Source organism: Babylonia areolata, chromosome 9 (genome assembly GCF_041734735.1).
Source record: "Babylonia areolata isolate BAREFJ2019XMU chromosome 9, ASM4173473v1, whole genome shotgun sequence".
Classification (NCBI taxonomy): domain Eukaryota; kingdom Metazoa; phylum Mollusca; class Gastropoda; order Neogastropoda; family Buccinidae; genus Babylonia; species Babylonia areolata.
The window spans coordinates 11,555,452-11,574,190 of NC_134884.1; the positions used below are offsets into that span (position 1 = coordinate 11,555,452).

Here is an 18,739-nt window from a genome sequence, read left to right on the forward strand (position 1 = left end):
TTTATGTGAACAGATCAGAGGTGCACTGTTCATTCACTATTAGCACATATTCATATTCTTCATGTTTGTGTTTTTGTTTGCAAACTGACATATGAATACTGCTCACCTCACCCTAATCGTTGTGTCAGCGACCATCTTCGCCCTGCAAACGACACTCTCCGCCGTTTGACATGTTTTTCACTTGCTCAACCCACTCGAACTGTCTGACCTCTGCTCTCGTTGTGCCACTGTCACCATGGCGAACGTCAATAACATTGTAGCGTTGCTGTCAGCTATGTCATGGGTGAAGCAACACCCACTTTGTGATGACATGACTCAACGCATCATCAGTCTCGGCATCGTCAGAACAAAGAGAGGAACCAGAGCAGGCATACTTCACCGTTTGTGGGGCCCTGTCCCCCATGCTGATCGTTCTGTCTCTGATGTCAGCCCTACTGTTGCTGTGACTGTCACTGACAACCTCAACATTCATGTTCAAGATGACTCCTTTACTTCCCGTGACACTGTACTCTCAGGCACTTTTCCAAACTGTGGTGTATCCCCCGTGATTGGCTCTGCTCTGCTTCCTGCTCCTCCCACACCTGTCTCAACTCCCGGACCTTTCTCTTCCTTCCTGCCATCTTCCACTGCTCTGTCACCACCGTCTCCTTCCGTTGCCTGTCTGTCTGACTCACCTGATTCACCATTAAATTCCTCTCAGCCTGCCTCTGATCTCTTTCATGCCTGTCTGTTCAATGCTCAATCTGTCTGCCCTGATCAAAAGATTGACTATATTTCTGACTATATTTTTGAAAATAACTTTGATATTGTATTTCTTACTGAAACCTGGCTAAAATCACAAGGTCATGAACCCAAATTGAAACAACTGACCCCCCCTGGATACAAAACCAAGTCACTTCCTTGACTGTCTCATGGAGGTGGCATTGCCATTGTCTACAGAGACATCTTGGAGTCTTCCCTTTCCTTCTCCCATAACCATGCCTTTCCACATGATACTTTTGAAATGCTTGAAGTTACTCTCAGTGTCAACAGTCACTCAATCATCTTCTGTTGTCTCTATCGTCCTCCTCCTAGTCATAAAAACAACCTAACGTCTTCTCTGTTTCACGATGAGTTCCAAACACTACTTGATCACTACAGCCTTTATTCTGGCAAACTTATCATCCCAGAGATTTCAACTTTCATTTCAGTGACCAAAACTCCACTGATAAAGATAAGATAAGATAAGAATAACTTTATTATCTCCAACTGGAGAAATTTGGTCAGGTGCATTATCACAACATAGACAAGTAAACAACATGGGGACCATAACTGTAAAAGTCAACAACAGCTTTTACGAATATTACGAAGATACAAATGTAAAAAATATCACATACACCGTTTCATACATACATCCACACACTTCAGGTAATAACTAGTACTCTTAATGTAAAAACACAAAGAATTAAGAAACATTATTTGAATATAATTATAAACATAGCCTACTATACTGCACATTGATTATAATAGACAGATAAGATAAGAATAAAGATAAATTGCAGAAAACCGCAACCAGATAATCAGCACACACCCGCACCCACCCACCCCACCCCCACCCACCCCACACATGCGGATTACTTGATTAAACAAGAGTAATAAATATATGTTCTCAAATGAAAGCATTTCACATATTCGCTTTTAAAAACATTGCAATTAATTATTACATCGTAATTATTAAACAGAAATATATTTAGAATATGGACGTTAGCATTAGACATATTCCATTGTACATTCATCCTGCATATTGCACATTATTCCTCCTACATATTGCACATTCATTATAACCAATTGTCACGTTTTTAAGCTCAGTAAACACACACACACACACACACACACACACACACACACCACAACTAGAACAAGGTACAGCCTATCATGCACGGACTTTAACACGTCTCACATGAGAGTGCGCGCGCGCGCGCGCACACACACACACACAGTTCTCAAGAATTTAAAAGGTGGATTGAACATGGAACAAAAGTCTTCAGAGCTCTGGATTTCAACTTAAAAGTTCTGTAGCGTCGTCCTGATGGCAATAGCTCATAATACTTTGCTAAAATATGGGTGTCGTCAGTTGCTATCTGCCTGCTTTTTTTAACCACTCAACTTCCATACAGCTCTTGCATACTAGCTTGTTTCACTCCCACAATTTTACTGCATACACTCATGACATCATTCAAAACACGCTTACTCCTCACTCCCAAACTTCCATACCAGCACATAAATGAAACTGTGAGCACGGACTCGATACAACATCGATAATAACTTTGAAGAATATTTGAATTTATACCAACATTTCTAAGCTTCTGTAAACAAAAAATTCTAGATTGACATTTCTTATGAATGGAATCAACATTTCTGTCAAAAGTCAGCTTATTGTCTAAGATGGTCCCTAAATATCTATATTCATTGACCCTCTCCACTGTTTGACCATCAATAACAAGGTTAGCTACAGGCAAGGGGTCTTTCCGAAAATCTATTAACATTTCTTTTGTTTTCAATACGTTGAGATCCAGATAGTTTTTCTCACACCAGGAACAGAACTTTTAAATTTCACTGAAATAAATAGCATCAGAGTTGGACAGATCTTCAATTGCTGAATCATCAGAATATTTTATGACAGGAGTTTCCTCCGTGCCTCTGCAGTCATTTGTGTACAGTGTAAAAAGAACAGGGGACAGCACTGTACCTTGGGGTGCACCAGTAGAAGTAGATTTTAGAGAAGAGTGGGCAGAATGAAAGCAGACGGACTGAGTTCTATTCAGAAGAAAACTTACTATCCAAAGAGTAAGCTTCGGATCAACATCCATGTCAAACGCCTATGTCAATCTCTGTCCAATCATTCTCTATCTCAGTTCGTCACAGAACCAACACACAGATCTGGCCATAGGTTGGACTGGCTCATCACACGTGACTGATGCCATGATTGCGTCAGTGACTGTAACTGACGAACTTTCTTCTGACCATTCTGCTGTTGTATTCTCACTTAATATTTCAAAACCTGCCTGAACCAAAAATTCTGTTACTCGTCGCAACCTAAAATCCATCAACATCAACATTTTTTCTTCTCAAGGTGCTGAAAGTCTTTCCAAAATTTCTTCCTTTACGGACGTCTCCATGCATTACAACACTGTTCTCTCTGAACATATTAAGTCTGATATTGATTTTCCAAAAAATGCACAAAATAATTCAAATCTGCAAACCATTCGCACATATGTGTCAGATATTTTAAATTCTTCAGACATTGATTTACTTGATATGGCACCTCGTGTTCTGCTGCCAGCTGTCCCTCCCTGGGATTTAACAAAAGCAAACGTCAACATATGTGCTTCTGACACAACAAAAGGAGAATCTCTACATATAATAGCAGCATCTGTCAGAATTGAATTAGAAGAACATTTTCATTATCATTTAAAAGTTTACACTGATGGCTCGGTCCTGGATAATAGCAGTGCAGGATCTGCTTTTGTCATTCCTGACCTAAAAACAGAAAAATCATATTATTTAGGTAAGGGACATTCAATTTTTACAGCTGAATTGGTGGCCATCCTTATGGCTTTAAATCATCTTGTTGATATACCAATCATAGTAAGTAATATCCTATTTTGTGTTGATTCTCAATCTGTTTTAAAAAGTTTGCTCCTTTTTGAGAATAATCAAAGAGAATATTTATTGTTTGAAATTAAGTACTTATTGCACTCCCTATTTGTGAAGGGTACAAATGTTGATTTTTGTTGGATACCATCCCACACTGGATTCCTTTATAACGACCAAGCAGACAGGGCAGCAAAAAGGGGAGCAAAAAATCATATAGATAGTATAAAAGTATATTGCCCATTGTCATACAGGGAAATAAGCAATATACTAGAAAGAGACTTTTATAGGTGCTTGAGTTCAAGTCTAAAACCCTGTCAGTTGACTCTCTCAGACTTTGGTCCGATTCGCAGACCAATTCTGAGTTTAGCTCTCAGACTATTATCAAATTCATTACGGACCAAGTATTGTTCTGATGTCAAGTGCATATGCTTTAGTTACCTGACAATTGAGCATATAATTTTTGACTGTAGCTTGATGAAGCCGTATGTACACGAAGTGTGTCTTCACAAGTGACTGAGAACATTGATGTTTTTCTTTTTGCATTCATAATCAGTTGTTTCGCTTGTCAGTTTAATGACTTCTCTTTTACGAAGTCCTTTAAGTAATTTCCTGTAATTGTATTTAGAATTTTTTTTCTTTCTTTTTTCAAATTTCACCCACATTTCACCCTCATTTGCCCAGTTTCCCCCAACCCTCCATTCATTCACATCTCCCACCCCTTCTAACCGATGATACTCAAATGTATTCATAAATATTTTAACAAAATGTCTTCAATCACCGATATGTGTGATGGGACATTAAACAAAATTCCTCCTCCTCTCTGAACTGCTGGATGAACATGCACCCCCCACTACCCGCATGTTGGCCTTCCACCCCATGGTACACACAAGACATTGGACTTGCAAAACGCACACATCGCCAGTTGGAACGATGATGGCGATCAACAAAACTTAAAGTCCACAATCAGATCTTCCAAAAACAAATAAAGTCAGACATATGATCTCATCAGCGAAGACAAATTTCTTTTCTTCTCAAGTTCTGGATGCCACATCCACCAAATCTCTTTATTCTATCATGTCAAATCTTCTTGGTAGTGCAGAAAAGACTCCTTCCTTCTGCCTACACTTTATCTGAACTCCCTAGTGTCTTCTCCTCTTTCATTTTTGACAAAGTCCATAATATTTGTATGAGCTTGGACCAGATGCCTTTCCAACCTGCTTATCCTGATCCTCAATTCAAAGGCACTCCTCTCCATTCCTTCAATCCATTGACTGAAACTGAAGTGAATGAAATCCTGAAAGAAATGACAGTAAAATCCTGTGAATTTGATCCTTTACCAGCCTCTGTCTTTTCCCAGTGTGTCTCACAGCTTCACCCCACAATCACCAATATATTGTCAACTCATCCCTTCTGACTGGAACGTTTCCATCCAGTTTCAAAACTGCAATCGTCCGGCCTCTTCTGAAGAAACCCAACCTTGATGCAAACATTTTGAAAAATTAGCGACCAGTTTCTAACCTTACTTTCCTGTCCAAACTCCTTGAAAAATCAGTCCTGAAGCAGCTCAACAACCACCTTTGTTTCAACAATCTCCTTCACCCTTTTCAGTCTGCATATCATGCTGACCATGGCACCGAAACCTCCTTCACATCCTAAACAATCTACTGCTAGCATCCGACTCAGGAAAAATTTCCCTTCTCACTCTTCTCAACTTGTCATCCGCCTTTGACACAATAGACCATTCAGTCCTTCTTTCCTGTCTTCATTTTACATTTGGAATCAACGGCACTGTTCTCAACTGGTTCAAATCGTATCTCACTGATCGATTCCAGTCTGTCATCGTCGGTAATTTCCAGTCTGAACCTGTTAAAATCAAACACGGAGTCCCACAAGGATATGTTTTAGGCCCAGTTCTCTTCACACTGTACACTGCTCCTCTCGCTGAAATTATCAACCACCACAATATTAGTCATCATTCCTATGCTGATGACACTCAACTTCAGAAGAGTGATACCCCTAAAAAATTGTCCTCGCTCTTGCAAGAAACATCTGAATGCTTCCTGGACATTCAAAACTGGATGACTCTAAATAAGTTACAACTGAAGGTAGACAAAACTGAAACTATGATCATAGGAACTAAACAAAAACTCTCTTCCACCACAGTTGACAAAATCAAACTTGGCAATACCTCCATCCCTCTTTCCAGCTCAGTCAGGAACCTCAGCGTTGTCCTTGACACCACACATGTCCATGCAAAAATTTATCAGACAGACATGTCAATCCTGCTACTGTCAGTTCCATTCGGAAATATCTGTCCACCAACGCAACATCTAGACTTGTCGTTTCTCTCATTATCTCTCGCCCTGACTACTGTAACTCCCTATTGCTTGGTTTGCCTGCTTCATTCATTCAGTCCCTTCAGCGCATACAAAACTCTGCTGCCCGACTCGTCCTCAGAAAGAAAAGATCTGAGCACATCACTCCTATTTTGCAACATCTCCATTGGCCCCATGTCTCACACAGAATGAAGTATAAGATCAGCACTCTATGTTATAAATGTATTCACAAATCTGCCCCTTCCTATCTTTATGGTTGCCTTCACCTCTACACTCCATCTTGCTCTCTACGATTGACTTTGGATCCCCTCTGCTTACGCATACCCAGATTCAAACACTCCACTGTTGGACACCGTTCTTTGTCTGTCTCTGGACCTTGCATTTGGAATGAACTTCCTCTTTCGCTTCGTCAGGTCTCTGCACTCAGCTGTTTCAAGTCTGGCCTTAAAACCCACCTCTTCACAAGATAGCCTCCCTCCCCTGCATCTTCCTTGTCTTCAGTTTCTTCAGTTTTAGAGTTATGCATGCGTGTAAATGACTGGTGTGAAAGCGCTTAGATTTGTCTCTGCACAAGATTCAGCGCTATATAAATACTATTATTATTATTATAAAATTATGTGTGCATTGTATCAGACAAGTGTAGGACATTGAAGAGCAACAGTATGTTTATTTACCATACAAATATTTCATGTCATTTTTTTTCTAGTGAAGGTTATGGAGATTCTTTGTGTAAAGCAGTGCCAGTGTAAAAATCTATGTTTTTGCTATTTATGCACTGTTTATGAGTATAATATCTTTTATTTGAAGTATTTATCATTAGCTGATAATAAATCAGCTGTTATATCATTATTACTGATTGTATTTTACTTCTTTTTTTTTTTTGCTCATGTGTTTCAGGTGTCCTTGTCAACACTGACAACTTCCGTTCAGTGGACTTCTTTGTGCTTTTCTTCCCAGAATAAGCATTCCAACTCATGGCTGACCAGTCTAATCTGTATGCAGAGCTGCTGTCAGGCATCACTGAACTCAGTCAACATTCAAGGCTGAATGCTGCCAAAGACGTCACTGTCCCTGAGATGAAGGCATACACAGCTCTTCAGATCACGATGAGGCTGTGTTGTAAGCCTGAAATCGAGGACTACTGGCAGATATACTGGCTGCTCAGCCTGCCATTTGGAACCATAATGTGCAAGAAGCCATTGTGTCCCACTCCATGCTTTGAACTGTATCATACTGTGGAGGACTACAGGAAAGCAGCAGCAACCAAAATTCACAGTCTCAAACAGTAAACAGTTCAGACCTGTGTACATATTTGTATACATATGTTACCTCCATTCATTTATTTTCTGATTTTAGTAGTATTTCAGTTTCATCAGATAGTTGTAAAATGTATATATAGTTCCACCACAGTAATATATTTCAAGTGAGGACACTGTGAAACTTTCAAGTGAAGTGACAGAAATCATCATTTTTCTACAAAAACGTTCTTTTTTTGTGTTTCCCATGGATTATATTCTGGATTACACTATTACATGGGAAATACACTTGGTACTGAAGGCTTCAGTTGGTGAGTTTGCTTTGTTTTCAACTGCATTGCAGTTATGTTTGTGTTGTACTTGTCTTTGTTTATGTCTGTAATGTGTCAAGTGCAAAATTTGTATTGAAAAAAACACCATGATAATTAACACAAAAATCAAAATCTTTCACTTGTACCAACATCATTAATTGCACCATAACACAAAAATTCCATCATTCCTCTTACTTTAAAAACAAACAAACAGGAAGTCATTTGGTTAAAAAAAAAGTTATAGTAATTTGAAATTGGTAGGTGTAATTTCTTGCTCTTTCTTGAAAACCAGCTGGTGCCAGGGAGTGTTGTGATATAAACTCCCTGGTGGTGAAAGGGATAACATTAGTCTTAATGTTTCCAGTTGACTGGCTAAAATCAGGGGACATTAATGATGTCAGGGGTAATATTTCATTGGTTCTGTAATTTTGTTTCTTTTTTTTAATTGTAATATGCTTGAATTTGCACTGATTTTCAAACAGATATATTTTAGATACAGAATATTTGTGACATAAACTGTCACACATATTTCATGCACTCATGAGTTAGAGTTGGGGACTAATGCAACCAAATAAAATGGAAATACTTATGCTAACGTTATCAGAATGAAAAAGACGTTATACACAACATACATGCTGTTTCAGTTAAGAAGTTGGTTTGTGTTTGTGTCACTCCCTGGAGTTCGTCATGTTACCAGTAACCAGAACAGTCGCAAATGATGATATGGATACCTATATATTGCACCTATCCTTGGTCAGAGACCTAGTTGAAAGCACTTTACAAACAACAGGCAGTCAGCCTAGGTAGAGCTGATTGACAGCTGTCATTGGGAGCTTATCATTCGTTTCCTGTATAATTCAATCAGGTTTCAGTCAAACACACACACACTCACACAGACATGTAACATTTTACATGTGTGACATATTGTTTATTTATCCCACAATGTAGGCAGCCAAACTCCATTTTTGGGGCTGTGCATGCTGGGTATGTTCTTGTTTCCATAACCAACCAAACACTGACAGGCATCATGGGATCTTTAGCATGTGTATTTAATCTTCTGTGTGTGTATAAACACGAAGGGCGTTCAGGCACTTGCAGGTCTGCACATAAGTTGACTTGCGAGATTGGAAAAATCTTCACCTCTAACCCACCATGTGTGCAGAGGATCGAACTCAGGAAACTCGGACAAGAATCAAGAGCTCTAACCATTTTGCCACTTTACCTGTCAAATTACATTAAGTGAATACATGATTATATTTATGGCAGTTATTACAGTTTTCTATGCATGGAAACAATAATGTCTTTATTGTCCAGTTTGTATTGCATTCTATTGTATTATTTTTTGTCACAACAGATTTCTGTGTGAAATTCAGGTTGCTTTCCCCAGGGAGAGTACAATGCTACAGTGCAGTGCCATCCCCTTTGTGTGTGTGTGTGTGTGTGTGTGTGTGTGTGTGTGGTCATTTCTCTGCCTGTAAGTGTGTTTTCCTATCAATGTGGATTTTTCTACAGAATTTTGCCAGGGACAACCCTTTTGTGCAATAAAAGTCTTGTGAAAAGCTTCAGCCCTTGCAACATTGGTACTGATTCTGTCCAGCTGTTTGATTTCTTTAAATGGAGATGACAAGTTGTCACATAATAGTTAACTAGTGACATGTGGCTGGGACATATTCTGAGCAAATGCCAACAAAGGCTCTGATAAACAGAGGATTGGGTTGAATTGCCATCCTGTGTTTCATTGAGAGTTCCCTGAAGGCATGGCCAAGTTGTATGAGCATGTCAGCATTCCCCTTTACCGTTGGTGACCTCAGAGGTTTAAGACTGGCTGTGTGCTCTGTGTAACTGCAGTAGCTAATTTCACTAAAGCATGCTGTAACTGGGTGGTTACCAGATCAGCCTTGTTCAAACGAATTGGCAGTTATTTTCATACCTTATTGGTTCCTCGAGATGCAAGTTGTTGCAGGTTGTAGTTTTTCACTTTCAGTCAGTTCATCGTCAATCAGTTTGTTGACTAACTTGGTAAGAGAAGTGTGAAATAGAATTGGTTGTTTCCTTTTCCTTTCCAGCCAATTCATCACTTTCTTGTCTTCATCTGCCAGAGATGATTTCACTATCAACCCCAATCAGTTATTTTTTGACACAGAACTGTATTCCTCCCTGTTTTTCTTGTTCTCACTTGGCCCTGGCTTGTCGTCTGTGTCCACAGTTATGGCTTTGTTCCTTTAACTCTTTCGCTGCCAGGAAAATAAGATTTAATTGAAATCTATTTGCCAGGGTTTTTTTTTCACGAAAACGGACATTCCAAATTGGATGACTCTAAATAAGTTACAATTGAACGCAAACAAAACTGAAGCAATGATCATAGGAACTAAACAGAAACTCTCTTCCATCACAACTGACACAATCAAACTTGGCAGTACATCCATCCCTCTATCCAGTTCAGTCAGGAACGTCAGCGTTGTCCTTGACAACACACTATCCATGCAAAAATTTATCAGTAGGACATGTCAATCCTGTTACTGTCAATTGCGGTGCATCAGTTCCATCCGGAAATATCTGTCCATTGACGCAACATCTAGACTTGTCGTTTCTCTCATTCTCTCTCACCTTGACAACTGTAACTCTCTATTGTCTGGTTTGCCTGCTTCATCCATTCAGTCCCTTCAGCGCATACAAAAATCTGCTGCCCGACTCGTCCTCAGAAAGAAAAGATCTGAGCACATCACTCCTCTTTTGCAACATCTACACTGGCTCCCTGTCTCACACAGAATAAAGTACAAGATCAGCACTCTATGTTATAAATGAATTCACAAATCTGCCCCTTCCTATCTCTGTGGCTGCCTTCACATCTACACTCCATCTCGCTCACTACGATCAGCTTCGGATCCACTCTGTTTACGCATACCCAGATTCAAGCTCTCGACTGTTGGCCACCGTTCTTTCTCTGTCTCTGGACCTTGCAACTGGAATGAACTTCCTCTTTCGCTTCGTCAAGTCTCCACACTCAGCTGTTTCAAGTCTGGCCTTAAAACCCACCTCTTCCCAAAATAGCCTCCCTTCCCTGCCTCTTCCTTGTCTTCAGTTTCTCCTGTTTTAAAGTTATGCATGCGTGTGAATGACTGGTGCGAAAGCGCTTTGATTTGTCTCTGCACAAGATTCAGCGCTATATAAATACCATTATTATTATTATTATTAAAAAATTCTGTTCTCTTTGTTATTGGAGAAAGACCCATAAAAGTATATATTTTCTGAAAGGTAAATGAATAAAGAATACAAAACACATGATGTTTTCCCTTTTTGTATATTTTTAGTGGTATGTTGTTTTGAAATCAGTGTTTTGTTTTTTGTCACATTTTCATCTTGTTCATTACAAACATTAGTCAGGTAATTTGCACTAAAACATCATATTTTCTGGACAAATGGATATCTGCACACACAAAATCATACTAGAACAACCACAATAAAGAAAATTGAAAAAGAGATAGATACACAATGCATTGTGACTTCTCCAAGTGATAATATGGATGTGAGGCCACACCCACTCAGTCTCCAACCCCTCCTCTTCACCCCTCTCACATGGTCACTTTATCCAGTTCTCATCAGACTGCACTGGCTGAGTGCCAAGAAAATCGCTCACAGTGTTTCCTGCTAATAATTCGGTCTCTGTCTGTCGTCTGCTACGATTGTACAGCCAGCTTCACTCACTGATAGTTGTATCTTGGCCACTCTCTTGATTGCTCCCTTTATTTTCTGTCAAATCATCCTATAAATGTTCATCACTGTCTTCTCCTTCGAATTTACGCTTCAATTCTTTCTGAGCATCAGTTAAAGAAAGCGATCTTGGTTGATTTAGTTCGCCATGATCGCATGTCTTGAGCACGGCGTCAGACCGACATTTTGTTAAGCGAGCGAGGAGCCAGGCAAACACTGCGGCCAGTAACCCAACCAAAACATTCAAATAAAGGACTGTCTCATGACGTTGATGGTGTTTCTAGCTATGAATAGAATCTAGAAAGATTCCCCAAGCTAAAGCTACCAGCATTTTTGTCAACGACTTGAATGCAGAGCAGGGAAAAGACTGTAAATAAATAAACGAACGATTGAATGCAGAGCAGGGAAAAGTCAGAATATCGTCAGATCGTCAGATCGTCATTGTGGCAGCGAAGCATACATGCTTGCCATGACGAGTTATCTTGTCATATAGGCAGCCTAGGGGTTAATTGACCCAGAATCTCCAGGCATCTCTATCTTCTTTGTGGAATTTACACTTCTTTCAGTGTTTATGCTTGAGTGTTGGTCGTCCTCAGTGTGAGTCTTACCAATCGCCCTTGTGTTGATTTTTCATTGTGGATGAGGTCACATACTGGTAATTACTTCAAATTCTGCTCTGTTTGGCATTCAAAATAAGGATTTCATTTTCAGGCTCACAGTTACTAGTTTTTGCCATACTTACTTGCTGGAGCATTATGTTTTAATGCCAACAAAGGGGTCTCCCGAATTGTCTGCTGCCCCTTCATAAGTGAATACAAAACTCATTTATTTCAGTTTCATTACTTTAGAATGAATGCAAACTTAATGATGTAGATATTTATTCTAATGACAGTATTTATTGTTAACAGTCTTGGATGCAAACATGTAGTTTTGGTAAGGAAATTTTAGCAGTAGTATCCATGAAGTGGATGATCCTTGACTGTGTTGTGATTATGACTATCCTTGGTCAGAGACCAAGCTCTAAGCACTTCACAAACACAGTCATTTGCACAATAGGCTGCCTACCTGGATAGAACCAACTTAGAGCTGCCTTTGGATGCTCATCACTCATTTCCTGTGTGATTCAGTCAGGTTTCACACACACACACACACACACACACACACACACATTCACAAGGATATGTAACTTATGTGTACAGCCGCTTATTACCCCACCATGTAGGCAGCCATACTCTGTTTTAGGGGGGTTGCAAGCTGCGTATGTTCCTGTTTCCATAATCTACCAAACATAGATTACAGGATCTTTAATGTGCACATTTGATTTTCTGCGTGCATATATGGTCTGTACATATGTTGACCTGGGAGATCAGAAAAATCTCCACCCTTAACCTACCAGGTGCGCTGGAGGTCAAACTCAGGAAAATCAGGTGAGAATCCAGCACTCTAACCATTTGACAAATGCACCAGACTTCTTCTTTAACTCACTCAGTACGGCCAGTCCTCTCTTCTCCTCTACACAGACCCCTCGGATGCCCAGTGGGTGTCTGAATGACCCAACCTTTAGCTTCCGTCGTCAGAATTGTGGTATTCTTCGTCAACATTCACCTCTTCAGTATAAGAGCCTTCCGCTTGCAATATTTTGATGATGGTAATTGGGGTGAAACGCTGTTAATGTCATCTCTTTCGCCGTTCGTATGGAGAGAGTTAAACCAACTCTGGGTAGGAGCCATCTGTGGGCCAAAATAATCCCACATTTGTGGAGTTTGCACTATTTATGTTGAATCAGGGTCCATTATGCTAGCTTTTACTCCAGATTGGGCCATCTTGCTTTCCAGAAATCTTAGCCTCTTTACCATGCACCATGACCATGATGTTTTGGAGCCAGTCATGACTGACATGCTCAGGTATTTTGCCAGTACCTTGCAATGTCTCTTGGTTAAGCCCAAGCCCAAGAGAGAGTTTTCTTTGTACTGAACGTAGGTATATACCACAAACACAAACCTTGTGAGATCCCACTTCACTCCTGAGCACTCACAGGGGCTCATATTTATGAAACTTTCTTTGGTAGTACTATTCAATTAAAGGGTCATAGGACATGGTTAGTTCAATAAAAGCAGTGTGAATACTGTGGTCAAAAAGGCACAGGTCAAACGAACTGTTGTTTCAATGAGTCACATCATCATGGGAGTCTGGGTGTTTTTTTAATATGGCCACATGCTATGTCATATTTGTTTACTCTAACTCTCTTCTCACTAAATACACAAAAAAGATTGCTCAACACTTTGCCCTTTCAGCTTGCAGAGACAGTTCAGAATGAGACATTGTCCACTGGAAACAGCAGAGTCATTTGTGTACTCAGCTGGCCAATAGGTGAAGTTGACAGTGTTAGTCATCCAACAACTGCAGCCTAATTTACACAGCCAAACTGGAAAGGTGGTCATTGGTAGGGACATTGGTGAGATGCTTCACTGAACAGGGCATGTCAGTGGCTGGCAGCATCTCTTGCTGGAACCTGTCCTGCCTCTTAGGGCCATGGAAATGCCACAGGTACCAGTTCACCTCCAGTCATTTGATGGCATTGTATGGACAGACAGACTTACAGTCACACACACACGCACGCACGCACGCGCACACACACACACACACACACACACACACACACACACACACACACACATTCTGTCTCTCTCTCTGTCTTTCTGCCATATAATATATGTTTATATGTGTTCATAAAGCATGTGTTGAAAGGGCTATATGTTGAGTGCTACATGATGAGAGAGAGTTTGAGTGAACAATACTGATAATACCATATAGCCATTTCAAACATTTCTGAAATGCATAATGCTTATTCTGAATTTAATGCAAATGTTTGTTGTTTCAGCTGTTATTGTGATGTTGGCTCTGTGGAAATGTACACCAATGATGAAAAATCAAGGTAATATAAATTATAATCATTCAGTTATGATTTCAAAGGAAAGTATGACATAAGTTATGGTAATTTCAACCTTTTCCAGGTTGCCATTCAGAATAGATAGACTGGAGCAGGTTTCAGTGCAGTGACCTATACTGCAAAAATATTTCCTTTGTTACTAGGGTTGGTTTCTTGTCTTTTCTCAACTCAAATCTTGGAGAAAATTTAGAAAGAAAAAGAAGAAAGAAAATGGAAGGATGACAACAACGATGATCATGATAATGATTATGACATCAGTGAAGTCACCAGTGATAAACTCAAATCAATTGTTTCAGCTATACCTGGTGTTAAAACTCACATGGAGTACGTTCTGGGTGATCTATCACCCATGGTTTTATTAAAGGCGTTTAGCATACTGTACCTCGCCAGACTTGTGGGTGACCAGTCACCAGTGGTTTTTATATAGCCATACACACACACATACTGATGCTAATTGCTTTAACTGTGAGCTGCCTCATCTCTTGGAATGGGTGACCAGACAGCCACTAGCTCCAGCATGAAGGAAAAGGCTGTAGACTCTAGGAGCAGTATAGGTGACTGGCCACCCCGGTTGTCTGGCAGGTGAGAAAAAAACACCTATGCTTCTTTGAGAGGTATGAGTGACTGGTCACCCACCATGTTCAGTGAGGGTTATACAACAATTTCATTGTTATTAACTCCTTTGTTTACAACAAAACAAGACCATTTTTGTTGGAAATATACAAAATCACAAATGGACAAAGTCATCAAATATCAGTTAAATAGTTACAAAATTAACAGTTATGAAGATTTCAATGAAAGTGTGGATAATTTTTCACTCATGTGGTATGGCAAAGGTTACAGATTTTGTGCATGCGTTTATGTGTGTGTGTGTGTGATGGTGTACATATGTGTGTATCTGTTCTTTTGACTGCTTGTTTCTTTGGTTTGCTTGTTTTCCTTCTTTGAGACTGTTATAAGAAAAATTGTATTCTGAGTGTTTTCTCAAAAATGGTGAAGCTAATTTGAATGAGATGTTGCATGCGAATTGATCCATTCCATTCCATTCATTCTCCTGCCCGGGATTGGCGTAGAGGAGACATGAGGGACGATTCCGTAGTCAGACGACGCCATCCGGTTCTATCTTCTGCCTGTCGTATCAGCGTAGCGCTATCCATATTGGTCCATTCCTTGATGTTGTCCATCCAGCATTTGGCTTGCCTCCCTCTTCGCCTACCACCCTCTAGCGTTCCCTGTAGAACTGTCTTTTGCAGTGAATTGTGGCGTGTCACATGCCCGAACCATGACAGCTTCCTCCTTTTGACCACTGCTAAGAGTGGTTCCAGTGGACCCACTAGCATAGTTATTTGGCTCTTGACAAAGTCATTGGTCTTTCTGTCCTTCCATGAGATTCCAAGCAGTCGTCTGAAGCATTTTGTCTCAAACGTCTGGACTTTCCTAGTAGTCTCTGCTGTTAAAGTCCAACTTTCACATCCATACAGCAGTATGGATAGCACCAGGGATCGGTACAGTTTGATCTTTGTTGGAAAGCTGATCTCTCTGCTCTTCCAAATCTTGCTGAGCTTAGCCATTGCTGATGTTGCGATCGCTATCCTAATCTTTATTTCAGTTGTTGAGCGACCGTCGTTTGTGAGGGTGGTGCCGAGATATTTGAAAGCATCCACTTCTTCAAGTTGTTGTCCGTTCATGAAGATTTGAGCTTGAGTGTTGGTTGAGCTGTTTACCAACACTTTGCTTTTCTCGGTGCTCACTTCCATTCCGTATGCACCTGCTCTTCCTTCTAGTCTCTTGGTGAGGTCTTGTAGTTCTTTGTTGCTGCCTCCTAGTAGATCTATGTCATCTGCGAATCTCAAGTTGTTGATGATTCTTCCTCCTATGGAGATGGTAGAGTGGAAGTCATGGAGGGTTTCGCGCATGATGTTTTCTAGGAAAAGGTTGAATAGTACTGGGGAGAGCAGGCAACCCTGACGGACACCGACTGTGGTCTTAAAGTATATTCCGATTTGGTTGTTGAGGAGGACTGCGCTGCTGGATGTCTTGTACAGCGCCTGAATGACTTGGGTGAGACCCTCCTCGATACCAAACTGTCTGAGTACCTGCCACAGTCCATCATGCCACACCCTGTCAAAGGCTTTCTTGAAGTCTATGAAGTTGTGGAACAGGTCTCTTTGATGTTGCAGGTGTTTTTCCATCAGTAATCGGCAGGTGAAGATCTGTTCTACTGTGCTTCTGCCTGCTCTGAATCCGGCTTGTTCCTCTGCCAGGTGTTCTTCAGCCTCTTTCTTGAGTCGGTTTAGAATGACTCGAAGCATGATTTTGCTTGTGTGGCTAATAAGACTGATTGTCCTGTAATTCTGGCATTGGCGGAGATTCCCCTTTTTTGGTATGGGGATGATGAGCGACCGAGTCCATTCTGAGGGCCACTGTTTTGTCTCCCAGATCTTTTGACAGATTGCTGTTACAATTGGGACCAGCTCATTCCCTCCGTGTTTGAGCAGCTCTGCCGGAATGTTGTCTGCTCCAGGTGACTTTCCTGCTGGTAGACTGCGTACAGCTTCTTCCACTTCTTCCCTCAACACTGGCAGGGGTGAAGGTTCCCTTGATGGTGTTATGTCTCTGTCAATCAAACTGTCATCTGGTTGTATGGGATAGTTGTATAATTCTTGACAGTATTGTGTCCATCTGTTCAGAACAGCGGAGCTTTCTGTCAGTAGTTCGCCTGAGGTATCCTCAATGACAGACGATTTGTTCTGCTGCGTCTTGGTGAGTTTCTTCAGTGTGGCATAGGCAAATTTGCTGTTTCCTCCTTCCATTCCTTTTTCGATCTTCTCACACCGCGAATTGATACTAACACAAATAGATGAACATATGAACAAGTGTGAAATGAAAGAACATTTTTGATAAATGTGACAAAAAAATGACACAACAAACATCAAAACTTATTTTGGTCCTGTTTCCGTGCTCCCTACACAAGGATGTTATTCTCAACATCAGTCAGGAAATATTGGGATCAAGTCTATGAGGGATGTTCATTAAGTGTTTCCCAGACTTACTTTCAGTTATTGTAGGAGGCTGAAATTGCACGTGTATAATAATACATATCTGAAACAAAGATGATCCAGAGTTTTATGATACATTCAGTGAAAAAATGAGATATTTCAATGTCAGTAATATGATAACTGGTGGAGATTTTAATTTAGTACTTGACCCAGTGAAAGACTATTATAACTATAAAAATGTTAACAATTAAAACACTAGAGAGTTAGCAGAAAAATTGATTAATGACTTAGAATTGAACAATATCTGAAAAGATTTAAACCAAGATGTTCCCAGGTACACATGTAGAAGAACTAATCCATTTCAACAAGCTAGGTTGGATTTTTTTCTAATTTCAGATCAAGCAGTTTCTTTCGTTGAAGATGCAGATTAATTATGGATATAGGACTGATCAGGACTGAAAATAAAATGTGAAAACATATGTAAATGCAAGACTTTATATATGGAATGTATCTAGTCATTCTTAAAGGATGAAGTTAATGAAGAGAACTGTTAAGAATATTCAGTTAGCCCATATTCAAGAGAGACAGTGGATACTATTCCAGTACAAGACTTTCAACTGTCAGTACCCAGTGATCTATTCCTGGACTTTCTATTCATGAAGATTATATCAAGGACTATTTCTTATGTTACGATGAAGAAAAGGAAAATAAATGAAAAGGAGAATGCTTTACAACAAGACATTCAGCATCTTGAGAAACAAAAAGTGAAAAGTAAGGAAGATGGTAAGAATATAGAAGCTGAGAAGGAACGACTGAGAGTTATTTGGGAGAAAAAGATAGAGGGAGTACTTTAAAGATCAAGGGCAAGATGGATAGCTGATGGAGAAAAAGTGAATATATATTTCTGTAATTTAGAAAAATGTTATTATATAAGAAAGAACATGTCTAGATTAAATGATACACATGGAAATGTTCTAAATAACCAAAAAAAATGCTAAATGAAGTTCAAGGTTTCTATGAAAGTAGGTTTATAAGTTCCACCATTGAAGATTGTGAAATTAAAGTGCTTATAAAAAATATTCCATGTTTAGATATTGATGAAGCGCATAATTTAGAGGGTGATATTATGCTGGAAGAGGCAAGTTTAGTATTTAAGATATGAAAAAGAATAAGAATCCTGGTACAGATGGATTCACAGCAGAATTTGTTAAGTGTTTTTTTAGCAGAATAGGTGTTATTGTTGTTAGAGCATTAAATACCAGTTTCAGAAAAGGACCACTTTCTTCCATTAAGAAACAAGGAATGATTGTATGTATTCCTAAAGAAGATAAACCTAGAAACTTAATCGAGAACTGGAGGTCGATATCACTGCTAAATGTTGTATTTAAAATCGGATCATCATGCACAGCCAACCGTATAAAAACTGTCTTGCCTAAAGTTATTGCACAAGACCAAACTGACTTCATTAGGAATAGATATATTGGTGACAACATAAGGCTAATTCACAACACAATAGCTTATTTAGAACACAATCTACCTG

General features: G+C 39.8%; 1 protein-coding gene across 5 annotated transcripts in view; it reads left to right on the plus strand.

Moving 5' to 3' along the window:
- The window catches only part of LOC143286055 (U6 snRNA phosphodiesterase 1-like), a 91,474-nt gene that overhangs the window by 29,922 nt on the left and 42,813 nt on the right, over positions 1–18,739 (plus strand). For all 5 annotated transcript variants that reach the window (XM_076593595.1, XM_076593594.1, XM_076593596.1 and 2 more), the window contains one exon: positions 14,132–14,185. In XM_076593595.1, coding sequence (XP_076449710.1) covers positions 14,132–14,185 — 54 coding nt within the window. The remainder of the gene's footprint in view (positions 1–14,131; positions 14,186–18,739) is intronic.